The sequence below is a fragment of the Polypterus senegalus genome, chromosome 9 (genome assembly GCF_016835505.1).
Source record: "Polypterus senegalus isolate Bchr_013 chromosome 9, ASM1683550v1, whole genome shotgun sequence".
Classification (NCBI taxonomy): domain Eukaryota; kingdom Metazoa; phylum Chordata; class Cladistia; order Polypteriformes; family Polypteridae; genus Polypterus; species Polypterus senegalus.
The window spans coordinates 218,433-237,275 of NC_053162.1; the positions used below are offsets into that span (position 1 = coordinate 218,433).

Sequence of the window (18,843 nt, forward strand, 5' to 3'; positions counted from 1 at the left end):
GCTGCCATAAAAGGCGCTATATAGTGTGACCACCTGTCAGATGGCCAGTAAATTCCTCTGTGAACTGTGGGCAGCGAAAGAAAGGTCAGGCACATGGACAGGGGGCAAAGCGGGCAGTGCTTGGTGGAGTGCCTTACAGCACATCCACATCAAGAGTGACAGCGAGTTAGTGTCAGGTGACATGCCAGCCAGGATGCCCACTTTGAGTAACGGGGTGGAGTGGTACTTAGTGTCACGAGACCCAAATCTCAGCCTGCTCGGGGTCCGTGTGAAGTGTGCGTGTTCTCCTGTGTCCGGGCAGACATTTTCAGACAGGCACCCAACATGGCAGGGTGATTGTGTTAGGTTAACTGGGACAGCCTAACTAGCCAAGGGTGGGCTGGTGTGCATGTTGGTGGGCTCTGTGGTGGTCTGGCATCCCGTCCAGGATGGCTTCCTGCCTTTAAAACCAGTACTGAGGACACATGCTCCAGCTCCTCTGCAATGGACGAATCTAAGCAGTGCAATAGTGCCCCTTACCAGAGTGCTGTGGCACTGACAGTGTGCCAAGGCTCAGGTTGAGTGAAGCCCATTTCTGTACTTCACTGGACATTCAGTGGGACAAAATCATGTGAGGTGGTGGCCGTGAAGTGTTGACCCGACACGTTTTGTCACTCTGTGGACCCCTCACAATATGGCTGTGTCATTTCAGTGTGTCTAGGGTGCTGGCACCCACTTTGTGCCCAGGTGTGCACTAGTATTTCTTTGGCACAGTGCCCACTTGGTGTCCAAAGGGTCTGAAGTGGCCCCTCCAGTCCCCGGTCAGCAAATGACCAGGACTCTGCAATTGACTGCCCACAGAGCATTTAGCTCTCCACCTCGATGGGCACCCCGTCCAGCTGGCAGGCAGCAGTTCCTTCATCGCCTGGAGCTCATGAACCTCGGAATTCAAATTGATGGGGGCGACTAGAGTTGTTCACACACTCCATGTACTGCATGATGGAGCCTGTAGGGGGCCTCACTTGTGTGATGGCTGAAGCCCCCCATCGTCGTTGGTTTCCTCTTCTGCCTCAGCTGTTTGTCTGCCTTGTTGACTCGGATTATATAGCGCCTTGCACAGCTGTGTCTCGTTGTGATTTGGGCATCAGTGCTCACTAAACTGTCACCAGACCCTCCCCTTCCTCATGTTACACACCACAAAAGATGCTACATGGTGCTGAGGTTGGCCGTGCTGCTTCTTGGCACTCACAATCGAGTGGGCACCACAGTCCTGCCCCCACCTCAGGCCACCGCCCTCAGGAGCTGATTGGCAGGCTGCCGCTCAAGGGCGCCCGTCTCCTGGGACATTCTGTAAACAGATTAATTTGCCCATCGGCTCTCCTGGCACGCCAGGCTCCCTCAATTTGTATGCACTGCCAGCCTTCCCTCGGGGACACGTTTAATAAATAGTGACCGCAGGGTCAAGTCGCCTGCTGGCTGCCACGTCACAGCCACCCCCTCCTGGTGCCTTCCTGAGCAAGATTTTAGGACGAGGACTGGGGATTGGGGACAGGATGGCAGGCACTGGGCACTGGCAGGTGTGGCACTTTGCAGCACAGATAGAGGCAGGCAGATGTCGACACCCAAGTGGCTTCTTCGCTACTCGACTTTGTCTTTGTGATCTGTTATGGTGGTCATTACCAATGCAGTCAGTGCCACAGAGTGGGCTTCCACCCTCATCAGGATCTGTCTGTCCATATGATTCCTTTTCTTCATAGGTGGAGGGTCTTGAGTGACCTTTAGGGGGGGCTCAAACACTGCCTGCTATTGGCTACTTGGTCTAAGGGGAGGGGCTAATTAGGACAGCAGTGCCAGTGAGCAGCAGCCAGCTGTGTGCCAAGGGTGAAGAGTGCCAGTCAGGTTATGAGTGGCATAACACTGGACAGACTCCTTGATGGCACCGGTGTCCATCTTGCCCAATGGTGACAGTCAGAAACCCCCAGCAGGGTGTTGTCCCCATGAACAAGACGGGTACCTCGACTGGACTTTGTTGGCATCAATCTAAAGTGCCACTTGTTGTTCTGCCCCTTCTGGAGACAACACATTGTCAAGGTTGCCTTTAGCTCATATAGTGCCTTTCACAAAGTCCTCCAGGGGACAAACAGCGTCACCCACACAATGAAGTGAAAAGCTTGCACACACCTGACTGACCATACGGTCACTCGAAACCCAAGTGGCCACTTGCACTTTTTTTTGTGGACTGTAATTGTGAAAGGCAGTATTTTTAATCTAGTGAGCCTGACTGAACTAAGGATGCCTGAGGTGAGAAGTACCACCGTGTGAGGGTCCAAGGGGAGGAACAGGCAAAGGGGGGGCAGCACCAGCAATGGAGCAGATCCTCGCGGTCCCATCAGGCGGTCAGTGTTTGTAATGGGTCCTGAGATGGGCCCAGCGGTGGCAGAGAGATGTGTAGTCAAACCTGACTGGGCCAAGTTGAGGTTCCTTCAAGACCCCCCTCCCCACCCCCAGTCCCGATGGGACCCCAGGCTAAGAGGACAGGAGTAAACACAAGACAGTGATGAGCTTGGGCATGGCGCAGACACCGAGGATGGGCACAGACAGGAATGAAGTGGGCAAAGCCCCGGCACTAGGAGGGGGAGAGGAGGCAGCAAAGAACAGGCGACAGACACGGACCCCGGCCATTAAGGAGCTCACCGTCAGTGACCTGAACCAAGGTGGACGAGACGCGCGTGCGCGCAGTGCTTAAACTACAACTCCCAGCGTGCCGCGCGGCGGCAGAGCCTGCGGAGCTGCGTTTGCTGGCGCGCGTCCGGGCGCGCTCACGAGGCAGCGGCGGCATTGATAATGCTGTATTGGGAGGAGGAGGAGGAGGAGGAGGGGGAGGAGAAGGAGGAGGGCTCTCTGCTGCACCGTACAAAGTGAGAATGTGGTTAGAATGAAACAAAAAGTCGACCCTTTGACGCCGGGTGCGATGCCCGCTCCGCGCTGGAGAGCCGTTCGTGTTGCGGCACCTGTGGGCACCGCGCAGGCACCGCAGATTTAGGAGAGCGCGAGGGAGAAAGAGAGAGAGGGAGGGAGAGAGAGAGCGCCTCCGCTCGGGACGCGAGCTGCACTTTAAGTCTTCGCCGAGCCGCGGTGTGCGGGCTCGTCCACTGAACGACTCGAGTGGCGTTTTGGGGTTTTCTTGTCGTGTATGGGGACATGTGCAGTGCGGATCCAGCGCCCACCAAACTCCTGAGTTTCACTCAACGGTAACCCGAGCCTCTCTTTACCTTCTCGCCGGTGTGCCATGCAAAGCGCGGACCGCCTCATTTGCATGCGTTCTGTTTTCGTGTGTGGCTTTCGCGGTGGAGAAGGGCTGGCTGGCTGGCTGGCATCGTGCGAAATGGTCTCGCTTGGCCGTTTTGGTGCGTGCAGCCCCCCGGTCCACCCCACCCTCTTCCCCATCCTCCTCCTCCTCCTTCTCCTCCTCTTCTCCCCGCTCCTCTGCCGCTTTTCGGCTTATTGCGTCTTGTCAGGTTCAAATTTCCCATTTGCGCCTCAGTGACTTTGATCAGGCATTCCGTTCGTGTGTGTGTGTGTGTGTGTGTGTGTGTGTGGTGACGGCGCAAGGTGTGTGTGTGTGTGACAGAGGGGCGGGGGTCGCGCTGGCACGAGGGCTCCGAGAGAGGAGCGGGTCCACGAGCGGGACGGCTTTGCAGAACGCAGCGCCCGCGTTTAAAGGCGCAGGCAGTGCGGCGCGCGCCCTCGGTCGGCTCATTTAACGGGGCACGGGATGGCACCGGACTGGTCGCGTGTGAACTTCAGCTCGGCGTGCATGAAACCTGAGGCGGGGGGATTGCCTTTCAGCGGGGCCGCCGTTTGTATCGATTTCCATTTAGCGCGATTAACGCATCGATTGCCTTTTGTTGTTAGGAGGCCCCGAGCTGCGATGTCCCTAAAGCGCCTCGTGGTTGGGCAGCACTCGCCGCATGCTGCCAACCAGCCTGGCACTGCCAGCTTGCTGTTTGTATTGGGATATTTGCTCAGTGTGCGCCTGACTTTCAAAACCTGCCGGTGTGTGTGTGTGCCAAAGACCGCAGCGCTTCAGTCAGGGTGGCACGCTGCCTGGCACCTGTTGCCGACACCAAGGGTAGGCAATGGACTGTTGAGGTCTATTTGAGCCTCGGGCGCCTGGGTGAAGCTCAGAGCAGGAGTGCCCAGCTGGTTCCCGGCTGCCTTCTTGTCCCACCTGCGGTAAGTCGTTTACAGCGTTCGGGGACCTGGCGCGACTTTCTCAATTGTCCAGTCGGTCGACATAGCGACCCCCGCACCCTCTCCCCCCCCCTCCGGGTGTTGGGTACCCCGCTGTTTGTCGGGCTTTTCACCTTTTTTTTTTTTTTTTTTGCTTAATTCCAGTTGTTTTGGATTTTAGCCCTTTGATATTGTCGGCCGCTGAGGTAGGAAATGCCAATCAGAACTTCAATAGGCTTTAACATCTGAAATGTGAACTGGCAGAATGAGGGTCTAAGGAAGGAGCTGCCCACCACAAGGCGCTATATCACTGAAACCGGAGAACGGCGGCTTAAAAGGGGCGGAGTCTCATTCAACAAGAGGCGGAGTCTCAATCGCGTGGGGCTGAGTAGCCAGGCTTTGAGACCAGGACAGGTGACCTCAAGTGCCCTCCGGGTGGGCAGACATTTCTTGCGCTGTGTTTCTAGTTGTTTCCTTCCCTGTCATGGACACCAAGGGCTGCCCTATCTTCCGTTTATTTGGCGTCATTAATAAATAACACAGCGCCGGGCCCCGAGGCAAGGGCGAGGCCAGAAAGCGCACGGCAGGAGGGCCCCGGTGAGTGGAGCGCGATGGTTTGTGCGGGGCATCAGCATTTACTCACCAGCAGATGAGGAGACAAAACCGGCAATCAAACGGGGAGGCCAAACGGCCACCAGGCTCAGGCAAGCTGAAGGGACAGCAGCAGGTGGACACTCGGGAAAGGCAGGCATGGACCGAGGGGCGACATGCAAACCGGAGGGCACCTCGGGAGAGGGGCACAGCGACACAACATAAGTGCACCAACCGCACGGGTGCGAGTAGAAGCCCTGGGGAGCGTCATGGGGGTCTGGAGGTTTGCCCACCTGCGCTGCTTTGTTCTTTTCCTTGTTGACGTCTCCGTTACTCCGAATTGTTTTTTCTTTATCTGCTTTTGAACTTTCTGACAAACCTCAAGAGCTCTGAGGCAAAGACCGGTGGGCTCTGGAGGGGTGGGGTTCGCCCTCACCCCGTGGGCTTTACGTTCGGTCAGAGGGCGGTGTTTGCGTCAAGGCGGTGAGCGAAGGGTTAACTGTAATGCCAAGTTTCCAAAGTCTTCACCAGTGGGCACTCTGGGACTACAAAGTGCCCAACTACAGCCTCGAAATCTCACGCCCGAGTTGCAGGGCATCACCAAGGGCACAGTTTGGGGATGGCCAGGCGAGGACTCCGTGTCAAAGCACTGTTTTGCTATTTTATGTGGTGGGTGCCTTTCATGGGCCCACCTTTGGCCAGAGGACCCAGTAAGCCAGCAGCAGCTCCGCTGGTCAGTACGGACGGGTCCTCCCGCCTGCGTTCACCGCTGCCTCCGATTTACCGCTGTCACGGTGCCATCAACGTCATGTCGGCTGGGCTCTCCTGGCAGCTCGTATGCCCACGTGTGTGTAAGCAGTCCTCTCTTGTGCCGCCATTGGCAGGAGGGTCAAGAGGTTGATGTTGGCATTGTCATTGCCAAGATGCCAAAGCATGAACCTCTCCAAGCCCACTTGATCCCAAGCACTTATCGGTTCGCTTTTACCAAGGCCCCCAGAAGGTCTGTGTAGTGACAGCCTGGAGGGTCTCAGTGCCAAGGCGCCTGCAGTGGACCCCTGACCGCTTTGTTCTCAGCCCTCTCTGCCACTTGTTAATGGCCAGTCGGGCACCCGTGGTGGTCCTGCACTCGCTGCTCATTTGCATTCAGTGACGTATGTGACACTTGTGAGCTGTGTTGTTATATAGCGCCTTTCTGCATGCACACCATCCACGACAAACAGGCAGGAATGGCCGGGCCCCTTTGTGCTTCCATATAGTGCCTTTCAGATTGAGCGTGAAGATCTGCAGGTGTGCTACAGTGACTGGCATATGCCCACACTTTAACTGCCAAATGATGAAATGACCCGCTCAGGGACACACTGGCAGTTAGCGATGTGTGTCGGCCTTTAAATGTACAGTATATAGCGCCTTTGAAAGTCAACATCATCATGAGTGGGCTTTGCATTGCAGTCACTGAAGGGTCAAAAAGAGCCAGTGCTGGGGACTCCATCAGTGACCTGGTGCCACGCGGTCTGCAGGGGGCTCCTCCAGTGGACTGCAGATGTGCTCACTCTCAAAGGCGCTATATAAAGTAAAGACCCTTTGTACTCGGTGCCAAGTGGTATGCAGAGGGAATGTTTAAGGCTCAGGAGTGAGTGTTTGTGAGATTGTGACCAGAGTGTCCATCCTTGTGGTGCCAGGCGGGCACCACTGCTGTGACTGAGTGGGTCATATCGTCCTTGAACTGAGTAGGTGGCTTTGCCTTTTATTTTTGTCACTGGATTTTAGAGGGGGCCATTGATTGGCACGGTAATCTATATAGCGCCTTTCTACTGACACTGGCATTCAGCTTTACATAGGGTGTCTTATGTAGTGACCATATATAGCGCCTTTTACTGTTTAACTGCGTTGTAAACTGGTCAAGGCATGGCGGGCAGTGTGGCTTAGTGGCCAAGATGGTGGACTTCAGGTCACTGCCACCAGTGACCCACTCTGTGACCAGCATGCCATCTAGCTGTAAGCTGAGGTCCAGTAGTAGGCAGCGGTGGTGTGTCTTGGGGGGGTATCTCCATGGCAAGGCGCTATATAACTCAGAGGTCTGTTGATTGTGAGACGTTGTCAGCTTTGTGACAGGAGGGAGCCCCCCAGAGTAAGGTGTCTGTGTCAGCCCACCGTAAACATCGAGCCACCTGAAGCTGGTGCTTTCTACGCTGCACCTGCTGGCAGAGGAAGCCCAAATCCCGGTGCCACTTTTACTGTTGGGGGGTTTCCCTCCTTTGACATGTGAGTGAGTCCCACCTCAGGATGTTTTGTGGTGGGAGTTCAATTGAACAGCAAATCTTCATCAAGTGCTGTCTGACAATGTGAAAGGCGCTATATAAAGGGAGGCAATGTAGTGGAGCATCTGTCAGTGCCCGCAGCAGCACGAGTCTGTGCTTAAACGTGAGGTGGACGAGTGCCCTCCAAGGTGCCCACGGGCTGGCAGTGGAGTAGCCATTTGGTCACATGATTGAATAGCTGACCAACACCTCACACGTCAGCTGTCCTCGATCTGGAAGGCTGCTGTGAGACGTGTGAGGAGGACAACAGCAGAATGACTTCCTGAAGGTGGTGGGCATCAAGGGTGAGACCTGTGATCAGAGGCAGGCGAGCTTTGGGGGCCATTCAGCTGTTGGCTTCACCACTAATGAACTCCACAGGGACGAGGTGCCCATGTCAGGTGTCCTGATGGTGAGGGGTCCAGGACAAGGGCACAACTTGAAGGCCGTCCTCAAAGGTGGGGTCCACAGCTGCTCCTTGGAGGTGGCATCCATCTAAATGTGACAGGCTCCATGGTGCCCTTCAGTGCTGTCCAAAACAGCAGGCTGGTGACAATGCACTGGACCAGCCTGTGGTGACATTTACGCTGCTTTGAGCTGTCGGCTGACTCCCTGGCGTTGGCAGAAGCCACCCTGGGGTGACACGGCTTCAGGTCTTCCAGAAGTTCAGTCAGTGCAGAAGAAAGTGACCGCATTGTCCTGGCCAGGGAGTGGCACCTGAATGTTAATGGTGGGAGTGTGGAGACCCCCAGTATGTGGGCAGTGTAGATGTGAGGGGGTCTGTAATAGGTGAATAATTGAAAGAGGTGGTCCTAAAGAAGCAGAGTGGGTGGTCTTAAGCATCCCAATGGGGAGCAGCGTGGAAGCCCCATTTGCCCCTCAGGTGTCGGTGAGGTTTCCCCCACTGGCTGTTGCCCTTCTACAAGGCGGACTTCATTGCGGTGGCACCACTGGGTGCTGCTTTTTTGGTGGACGGTGGGTCTCAGCAATGACAGCGGTACTGGCGGCTGGCGTGTGGCCAGATGACGTCACCGTCCCTTCATTTCCCGGCTCGTGTCTTGCTGCAGACACCGAGTCATTTCCAGGCCCTATTTAATTAAGCTTGCTCTGTAGCGTCCCCAGCATGCCATCTGCGACGCTTATTTGCCAATTAGTCACCAGTCTTTTTTTTTTTTTTTGGACGCAGCTATCCTGCTTAAGTTGGAAAGTAATCAATAGCAGAAAGGCCGCGGTGACAATAATTTAATTAGAATATTCCTCTAATGTGTCATTTGCATTTAATGCGAGGAGACCGGCCTCACCCAGTGCCATTCAGACAGGGCAGCTTTGATGAGCCCCGGCACTGGATGCCACCTCTTTTTAAATTTGTCGCAGGTCCAAGTCTTGGTGCCGCATACCTGTTGTCTCACTTCTTGACTTGCGGGGGGCCGTGTACCCCAACATGGTGCCAGCTTTCATCGTCGCCTCATGCCACACCCTCTGGGCCGCGCCACAGTTACCACTGAAGGTCATCCTCCTCTCCTCTCAAGTCCGAGTTGCCTGCTAAGCCCCTTGTTTGCCACACAGCTGTGCCCAGGTGCCACAGTCAATGACACACGCACTGCTGCCCTCTAATGTCCAGGGTTCAAGTCACTGGGCAGGCTCTCATTCCTGTTCAGGTGGTGTCATGCTGGCTGTCAGGGGGGCTCTCTTTTGCACTATCACTGTCCCTACAGTATATAGCGCCTTTTCCTTCTACTCGTTCTCACGAGGGGTCCATCAGTCCTCAGTCAACCCCAGCTCCCCAAGTTTAGCCCACTTTATGATTGTTAAATAATTATGCAAGGTCGCCAGGCAGGTAGAGTCACCTCCTCAGGGTCACACAATGTGGGACAGGTCCAGTGGCACCATCTATTCAAGCTTTTATAACCCCACATATGCTAAGGTGGGCTCAGTGGCAGGGGCAGGTGAATGGCAGGAGGATGGGCACCCGTCCATCATCAGGCACATGCTGACCTGTCCTACACTTCAGGGGACAGCAGAGTGGTGCCACAAGAACACAGGGAGATCACGTCAGCGCCTACCTTGGGACTCCTCAATAATACCCACCATGCTGCCCACCTCCACACGGGGTCCAAAGCTGTTGGCAGCAACTAAAGGTGTCAGGGACCCACCTGACCACCCCTCTTGGGTTGCGCACAATCCACCTGAAGGACATCTCCTCCCATGTCTCTGTCTTGTGCCCCGAGTCAGCTGCCACCCCCTCCTGGGTGTCCAGGTGCCAGTCAGTCAAGACAGGGCAGCACTGTCCTCATTGAAGTAATTTGTTCTGTTGCTAAGGATTTGTGTACTGTTGACCCGTGGCACAAGTGCCCCCTCATTTACTGCAGCAGGAATGGCTGACCCCCTTGGCACTCTGTACAGGTGGAACCATTTTGGTTCTGGTGCCCCCATTTAGAATGTCACAAGAACAACCAAAAGACATTGAGAAGGTTTGGGGCAGCCACCTGAATAAATAGAAGAGACGACTGAGTCCAAAACAGAACTGATTTCATATCAACAAGATGGCGGCTTTAAAGGCCAGTAGGGGAAGTGATGTCATCAGGACCGGAACCGGAAGTGACGTCGCTGGCTGTCCCAGAGCTGGGGGGGATTTCCCTAGAATGGTCTGTAAAAGATCAAGAGGGAGAATTAGTGCACTTCGCCACCCTCTGGTCCGGCGTAGAATTACATGCACTCACTAAACACGTGTGTGTGACAAGAAGCAGCACTAAACTGAAAGTGGGCACCACGGGTAGATTGTGTGGGTGAAACTGGCACCATTCAGTTTCTGGGTTGTTAACTTTGAATGTTCTGCCGGTCCTTCAGGGGACATCTGAGTGGCCGGCTGGCATTCTGGCAGATTTCTTCTGTTCATTCCATTTAGTTTCACGTGATTTGTCTGACATAAAGAATGGCAAAGTAATGGACCAGTGGGCACTGGGCCTGGTGGGCACTGCTAGTCTGTGGCTGATGCCACTGAGTTGGGGACCATTGGGTTAGTCAGGCTGAAAGAATCCGGGGGTTGGGGTCAGCAGATGGACTCCCTGGACCTACAGGATTACTTGACCTGGCAGTCACAGTGGTCTTGTCACTCCCCACATCTAAACAGTTGGGCAGAAAGAATTAAGGAGACTAACCGGTGATATAGCGCCCCCTATGAGGAGAGTTCAGGTGAAGGGAGTTGATCTCCAGAATACAAAAGAGTCAGTGTCGAGAGATGGCAGAGGGGCTTTACCAGATGAGGTGACCTTAAGAATGGTGCCTAGTCTGAGGTGGCATGGTAGGTGATGCAGAATCAAGGATGGGTCTGGGCAGAACTCAGAGTGGGCAGCGATGTGGACCGGTGAGATCTGAGTTTACGCTGGCAGAGGGTCCTTGGAGTCGGAGTGGATGGTCAGTGTCCACATCCAGGCGGAGGACAGCAGCCATTAAGAGGGCCAGCTGGACGTTGGGTTATATAGCGCCCTGCTGTGTGAAGATCGGGTCACGGGAGGTTACACCATAGCTCTTTGGTGCCCCTCTCACCTGGATTCCCGCGTGCAGTTTGGCAGCACCAGAGAAGGTCCAGAGAGAAGCAAGTGGGCTGAGAGTGACGGAGGAGGACGAGGATGAAGAAATGAGGATGAAGAGGTGACGGGACTGAGGGAATCAGTAGGGTGGACCCCAGCGTTTAGTTTCAATTGGACCCAAGAGCACACATGGAGGAGTCGCCTGCAGTTTTTGTTTTGCACAGACGTTAGGTGTTTCTTCACACAGAGGACCAGCGACACATGGAGACACACGGAGACACATGGAGACACATGGTGACACATGCCGTAGGTGACCACATAGTCTGAGGGGAGAGCAGTGCCAAGGGGAACTCTCAGGCTTACCTTGACGCCATTGTCCACCAGATGGCTCTTGGGTTGAATGGCCTATTTTGCGTTGTCACATGTATGGAGGTCCCGTCACAGTTCGTCTCGTGTTCTTCATCATGTTTATTCGTGCCAGCGCGGTGGCACAGCTGCACTGTCCAAGGTTCAAATCCAATTCTCTGTGTGTGGTTTGAGTGTTCTGCCTGGGCACATGTTGGTTTTTCTTTTCCCCCACAAGATGTCCATGTCTGGCAGCCCCCCATGTGCACAGGTGGGTCCTACGATGGTCCAACTCCTCGCCCAGGGCTGCTTTCTGCTTTGGCACCAAGGGTGCTGGGATCATCTCTTGCACCCTTGACCCAGCGTTATACATTTGGTGGCCCCTTCTTCAAGTCCAAGGTTCAAATTCCAGCTTCTAGCTTGAATGTTCTCTTCGTGTCCACATGGGATTCAGGAAGACATTTTGACTTCCTTCCTCCTTGTAAAGGTGGGCACATCATTGGCATGGGTGACTCTGAATTGCCCTAAGATCAGATGTAGAGGATTAAAGACAGGGCAGGGCAGGGCAGGTGGCTTTATTCCGTAGAGAAAGTTGTCCTGTCAAAACAAATCTTTGTTCCTCCTTGTGCTGCCCTCTGCCCAACTGATGCCCATTTTACCATTTTGTATTTCAGCTCTGCCTCTGAAGACTTGGGCTGCAGGCGCGGCGAGTTCAGTCGCAAGCACTACGGTTCAGTGGAGCTGGTGAGTTTTCTTTTTGGTGTCTGCACGCTAACTGACTGGCACCGGTGCCAGGCTCCACCCCAGGGCGCTATAAAAAATGTACTCTCTTAAAGAGTCACCATAGTCTGCCTGATATGTTTTCAACAGGCAGGTCCTCTTACAGGTTTCTGTTAGTGGGCAATGCCACCCTCTCAATATTTTAATGTTAATGGCATATAGCGCTTTTCATACAGCGCCACCTTACCTCCATGGTAAACTCCCCTGAAATGAGCCATTCTGATATAGCGCCCTTCACAAGGCATTGCCCTTCATCGTCTCCATCTCCCTCGTCCTGTCATGGCAGCGCCCAGCTGAAGATTAGCCTATCAGTGTCGGCGCCAGGCTTCCTGCAGAGCGTGACTGGAGCTCAGTGGGCAGAGGAAGCGTCCGCTAATCTGTGGGCAGCAGGCATGTGGCAGTGAGAAGCATTAAAAGTGGCGTGTCATCGGGAGATGGGGGGCTTTGAATCAGGTCAGTCTTCATTGCATATAGCGCCTTTCATTATTGACTGCCAGCACAAGGGAAACAAGAAGAGAAATGCCTTTACAAAACTGTGACGAGTGGGCAGAAGGACCTCTGGGCAGCAGGTCTGTGTCTGGCTGAGGGGACACCTTCTGGCTTCGTCTGAGGAGGTGTGAGTGAAGCAGGATGAGTGAGATGTCTGAGGGGTGGTCAGACGGGCCCGGCCAGAGGATGAATGCTGCCCAGCATCTGATCTGAGGATGCCTGGTGCCATCTGTCTGTCTGTCTCAGCCTCCTACTGGGTACAAGGCAGCTCCCTGCCCTCTAGGGGGTGTGTGAAGCGAGATGTCACCCGATAGAAGGACACAGACTGGTCATCCTGACTGGTCAAAGGGCCTTCCTTGGGCACAGGGGACACTGTTCTCTTCTCCCTGGTGAGTGTATGGCACCCCCTGCAGGTCAGGATCTTCATGACGGCCAGCACTGGCCCAGCGGTGTCCATGTAATGCTGACCGGGACACAGTAGGTGGGTGAACAGAGGTGAGGATTGGCTTTAGGGTGCCACACCAACCACATAAGGACCCACCGAGGATGACGCTCAGGCTTGATGCTCACGGCAGACCCCTCTGGTGCCACTCTCCTCTGTTGCCCTGTTTCTTATGTGAGTGCCACTGAGGCAGTTAACAGCAGGCATCACAGCTGCTGGACGATTCTTCCTACCAGCAATGACTGGCGTCTTGGTGTAACGGTGCCCCCTGCTGGTTGGGCTCTGTGCTTGTTTTACTGAGTTAAGCCCCGCCCCTCTGTTAGCCCAGGTGTGTGCGTGGAAATGGAGTGGAGTCCCCAAAATACCAAAGACCCAGACCTCTGTCCCATGGGCTTGGTGGCAGTCCTTTGATGACATCTAGCATGTAGAGCTCTTCAGGACCCCAAAAGTGACTGCATCTCCTCCACTGGTTGATGGGCTTTTATATATCGTCATATTTATGCCTACTCACAGGGCAATGGGGCAAAAGACTCAACTGACCACCCAAGGGGGAGCTGACCTTGACATGACTGGTCATCCAGCAGCCGCCCAGCAACATAATTAGCGACGCCATGGCGACTAGCGACAGCCCACTGCACATTTGCTGCTTTAATTTAATTTGATGAGAGAGAGAGAGCGAGAGAGAGGCAGGCTAAGTGGGGCGGGGGCAACAGTCCAAACGGGGGTGCAGATGGTGCGAGCCGATGATCCTACCAAAGGGTCAGCTGGTGTGGATCAACTGGTCACCATTTGTCACATGGTCAGCGGCCCCTTCTGGACAAGATGCTGTCAGAGAGTGGCTATGGCTCCGCCCGTAGCCACGCCCCCTCCATCCCAGAGCATGACCTGTTTATGAAGATCCTTTGGAATGTTCTGGACAGGCGGCTTTGCTCTGGCACTTTCACTGGCACTGTGCCCGCGTGCAGCTCATCTGCGCTGCACTTGCATCCGTTGAGTGCCTCCTAATTTAATTAAGAAGAAGTTATTAAAAAATCAGCATGGCATTGTACGTGACAGAGGTGCGGCACTCACTAGGATGGCAGTGCCACCTGCCACTAATGAGACTTTTCAGTAGGCAAGTCATCTCTCCAGTGGGCTCCTCAGGTGTCCAAACACTTGCTGCTGTCTCCACTAGGTGCCGTCTAGGTCAGTGGGTGCTTTGCAGGCTAGTGAAGACCCAGATGCCATCTCTATATGCCAGTCTGCCCTGGTATGAGCTTGCATGTCAGAACTGCACCCAGGATCCCCACTGAGGTCTCTCTAGTGCCACATAGTGAGCAAAATGACCAAACACATCATGCAGATTACCTGAAGGAGGAGAACATCAAATTGGCCCCCTCACCCACCCTGTCCTCATGCCATTGCTTGGCCACTTCAGTTATTCTGCAGTGATCTGAGTCCGTGTCACCCCAGTAGCCGCATACATGTGCCTGGTTGGGCTTGTGGCACTCGGCCATTGGGTTTAGAGGACACAGCCAGGTGGGCACCACTCAGACATTGGAAGGGCCTTGCCTCAGGAGTTGGTGCCACTAGGGAGGGGCTCTGCTTATTAATGGTGTGTGTGTGGCACACTAATGAGTAGTGTGCCTACTGTCACAATGCCAGGAGCTGCACAGTGGGTATTCAGCTCCGGTGGGGAGCGGGCATGCCACCATCCCGCTGAATAGTGAGGGTGTATTGTTGACCACCTGGAGCCAGAAAGTGCCCTCTCAGCTCACACCTTCCAGCAAGCTCAGGTTGGCACTGAGGACAGGCTCATGATCTGGCCAGCATAACGCCATCCCAAGATCACCTCCTGCTCCTTTCTGCACTCTGCCAGTTGAACCCTTGCCCAGGGTAGGTGCCCCCAAGGCCTTTTTCAAGCTCCAGCCAGAGCCCATTCTAGGGTCAGCACTGACCACTGGAGTGCCCACTGCCATCTGTCAACACTCAGATGGCCCTGCACAGAATACAACACACATAATGTGAGGCGCCCCCTACTGGACTGGGGGACTTGTGTTAGACCACTAAATTCAGCCATTGTCCTGTTCCTACGTCTGTGCCCTGGGCTAATCATCGTCTAGTGCCCACCCCCAGTGACATTTCATCTATCTGTCAGAAGTCATCTGGCATTTGAGGCACTGGTGGGAATTAAGTGAGGGATGGTGGGCATCTGGCGGACCTTTACTGGCTGCCTCTGTCCTCGGCTCTGCCTGTCACTGGCGCTGTGACAGATTTGCTGTGACCTGGGGCTGTGTGTGTCACCTGCCTGAGCGCATTGTCATCACGGTGGCATTCACTCGCTCATAACAGGCCATCAGCTGACAGGGTGGCGCCTCACTCAGCACCTTATCTCCCAGCTGCCATCCCACCTTTCAAAGGCTGAGCAGAAAGGCAGAGCGCGGCTGTCATCATCCATTCAGGTGTGACGGCGCATCTCACGGTGCCATCGGGTCACCTCGCAGGACGGATCTCCGATGTCCCAGGCCAGAGTGTGTGTGTAAGTGTGTGTATGTGGTGTCCGCCCAGACGGCCGAGTCGCAGGCCCTGTGAATGTCCACGCTGATGCCCACTATGGCTGTGGGTGGGTGTGAGTGTGCCAGTTGGCATCCGTTCCAGAGTTGCATGCAGGGCTCCCTGTGGATTCAGTTGGTCGGTAAGTGGACATTTGGCCAACACACAGAGAGAGGGGCAGAGAGGCTGAAAACACAGAGAGTACCCGCTGCATAATGACAGCCTGGCAGCTGCAGTTAGGAGTCTGCTGCCTGCATAGTCACTGAAGGAGGGGTGCAGTGGGACCCTCAGCCACCCTCTCAAAAGTGAAGGGCATTATGCCCTCATGCAACCATCTTGAATATCTGGAGGTGTATGATGCCCCTGCGGGGTCCCACCTCTGTGTATCGGACCCCAGACATCTCTGCTGGTATGAGGCTTGTCTCACTGTGCCCTCCTTCCCACCTGACATGGATGTGATGGTCCCAGATGGGCAGTGGGCTGCAGCTTTCATAACAGCACTGGACATGGCAATGTTTGAGTGCCAACGTGACCCACAGCTGGTTTGTAGCACAGCCTCCATTCTCTTGTACGCCCATCAAGTGCCCTCCACTCATCTGTCAGAGACACAGAACCATCGATCCTGGTGACACTGGGCACAAGGACACGGTGCACCTGCGGAGGGGCACATGGCCAGGACCACACAGGTGTAGTAAATGCAGAGTTACAGGAAAGGCACTATAAAGCAGATGGATGTGTAAGGAGCTCTATAAGATTCCTAGACACTGAAGTACTGTATATAATAGATAAGAAGTGACTGATGTATATCAGAGGTAGTTAGGAAAGGCACTATATGATGAACAGAAGGACACGTGACATAACGGAGAGCTGTGCAAGGCGCTATATGAGAGTGATCGATAGCGAGAAATGCCAAGATATAATAAAAATACAGAGGATATGAAGGTGCCCTGCCTGGATAGCCACGGCACAAGGCACTAAGTACTAGAGAGATGTCAAGTGCAGCGAATGACTGATGTGTAAGGCGCTATATAGCACAGCTGGAAGTTTAATAAACAACTGCACGGCCATGGATGGCACTACCCACAATCACTGCCCGCCACTGCATGAGCGTCTGAGACTGAGCAGCGTCCAGGACCCCTGCGGCTGAGGATGAGGAAAACGGGATGAAGGCGCGCCATTTCTTAATGTCTGACATGTATGGCATAAGAATGACGTGGTAAAGTGACCCTAATCAAATTAAAGTGGCAGGTGGCACAGTGGTCACGCTCTACTGGCTCACCAGTCTGGAGCTCTATGCCCAACTCCCCTGCTGCCCACTCTCACTGTTGCAGGACGTTGATGGGGGTGAGTGGGCCCTCCTGTTCAGCCCCCCTATGGCCCCTTAAGCAGCTCTGAGGGTTCGTGGCCTGTGTTGGTGACCAAAGGGGCTATTGAAACACCGCTCCCCCTGACCCAGTGACACAGCTGGCATCAGACTCACACAACACCCCTCATCCGCCTGCCTCCGACTTGTACGCTGAGGTGACCTTTGAAGACGTTCGATCGCCGGTGCCCCCCACTGGATCCCATGTCAGTTTGACGAATGCCAGCCAGCAAGGGGCTTTTCATTACTCGACCGCATCATTTCTTCAGAAACGTGGGGGGCAGAGGACTGGACATTGGTCAAGTTCGCCTTCCTGCCCCCTGGCATGAGAGAAGCAGAGATGGACTGGATGGATGCCAGCTTTAGATAGAAGTGACCAGGTGGTACATGCCTTATGCTGCTCCTTGTGGCACCCATGGGACCCCCTGTCGCATGATCTCATTGTCGCAGTCAGACGGTAAACTTGGTGCTGTGCTGAAAGGCGCTATATGACACAATGTCATGGTTACTAATATTGAGCTGTGAAGGCGCCCACTTGGTCCAGGGTGGGTCAAGGGAATCAAGGGCAGTCCCACACACAACCAAAGGGGGGCAGCTTAGAGTCACTGAGTCCAGCAGGACACGACTTGAACCCGGGTTCACCAAGGTGTGAGGCAATGGCACTAACTGCCGCACCATGCCAGTCAGATTGAGTGACAGTGCCCACTTCTGGAGGTGGGCGCCCACCATGGCCCGCTGCCACTCCGGCCCTCTTCTGATCGGCTCCCTTTCTCTTGCAGCTCATCTCCAGCGATGCCGATGGAGCCATCCAGAGGGCGGGCCGCTTCCGCGTGGAGAACGGATCGACGGATGAGGTCAGTTTTCCAAAGCTTTGGATTTGTTTGGGCAGGGTGGGCAGAGCCCCTCTCTGTGGGTGGTCACAGCTCCGGTGCTTCATCAGGAGTTAAGCAGAACAATGGCAGATAGCACTGGAAAGATGCCCCCCATTCTACCCACAAGCTGCCCAGAGCCAGGCCTCCTTGGCCTTGAGTGGACATCACTTGACAAGGGGCACTTGCCCAATGAAGGGCTCAAGAAGCCTTTGGCTGTTGGTGGTGGACACGCTGATCCCAAGGAGCTGTTTGGACTTGTGTATCATAAAGAGTTTCTCGCCCAAGCTGCGGGCACTGCTCTTCCTCCACTGCTGTTGCAGGGTGGGTGGTGTGCGCCACTGTCATCTCCACCCAAGGCATGCCCACTAGAGCCCAGATGGGCAAGTCTGTGAAGTCGCAGAGCAATGCAGTCATTTGGTGTGGTCACTAGGGGCAGTAGTTGCAGGTTCGGGGGGCTTGAGTGCCTCCATCAGCCATCAGGTGGCACCATGTTACACATTAAGGACCACATTCAGCTAAGAAAGCCAGAATGAAATAGGCCATGAGGGCAGTGAGGCGTGGCACTGGATTTGACCTCCCGCACACCTGCATAGCAAGAACTAGGTGGTCTTTCCTGCCCTTTGTAGACCCCCTTTCTATACCCTGTGGTGGGGTAAATGTCTATGTAGAATCCTGACAGACACCACTGAGAGGCTCAGTGTCAGTCACCATTGTCACAACTTGCTGTATTACTGTAATGAGCTGCTGTTGGCATCATATGAGGGTGCCTGTCTCAGCAGGGCAGCAGATGTACAGTATTTCTCTTTTCAGGACTTGAGTCCTGAAGCCACTTTTGAGTCCTGAAGCCACTTTTGGTCATTGTCACATCCAGAAGACCTTGTGGTGTCCAACACTTGGGTGGTGCTGCCTTACGCCAACTTGAACGGATTGACTTGTGTTGAGGATCTTTAGTTGTTCTTGTCACTCGGCTCTCACCCGGGCACTTGTGTGACTCGTGCCAGGCCATACCCAAGACACCATGTCTCTACCTTACTAGAGGAGACGCCACTGAAGAGCTCAACAATCCACTGAATTTAGCCCCACCCACTTGTCACAGCCCTGCCCACTTTGTGTAACCCGCCCATGTAGCCTGGGCCTTCTCACTTCTATAGCTCCACCCACATTATTCAGCCAACCCTGCCCACCTAACCACAGCCAATTGTCATAGCCCTGCCCACTCGACGTAGCCCCCCCCACTTCTTGTTGATAAGGCTGTGACTCTGGGAAGATGGGACCCCATGGCTCCCTGGCCACCACGCACCATCAGCCCCCCAGGCTCCTACAGCAGGTCTCATCATTGAACATTTGTGCATCTCAGGTGGACTCTAAGCTCGAGGGTCCCCTGAATGGA

General features: G+C 54.6%; 1 protein-coding gene across 5 annotated transcripts in view; it reads left to right on the forward strand.

Moving 5' to 3' along the window:
* Positions 1–18,843, forward strand: part of garnl3 (GTPase activating Rap/RanGAP domain like 3) — a 78,406-nt gene that overhangs the window by 7,318 nt on the left and 52,245 nt on the right. For 4 of the 5 annotated variants that reach the window (XM_039762531.1, XM_039762534.1, XM_039762532.1 and 1 more), the window contains exons 2-3: positions 11,650–11,719; positions 17,361–17,435. In XM_039762531.1, coding sequence (XP_039618465.1) covers positions 11,650–11,719; positions 17,361–17,435 — 145 coding nt within the window. Of the gene's footprint in view, positions 1–2,903; positions 3,231–11,649; positions 11,720–17,360; positions 17,436–18,843 lie in introns of those variants that run through there. The other variant, XM_039762533.1, reaches the window with a different exon arrangement.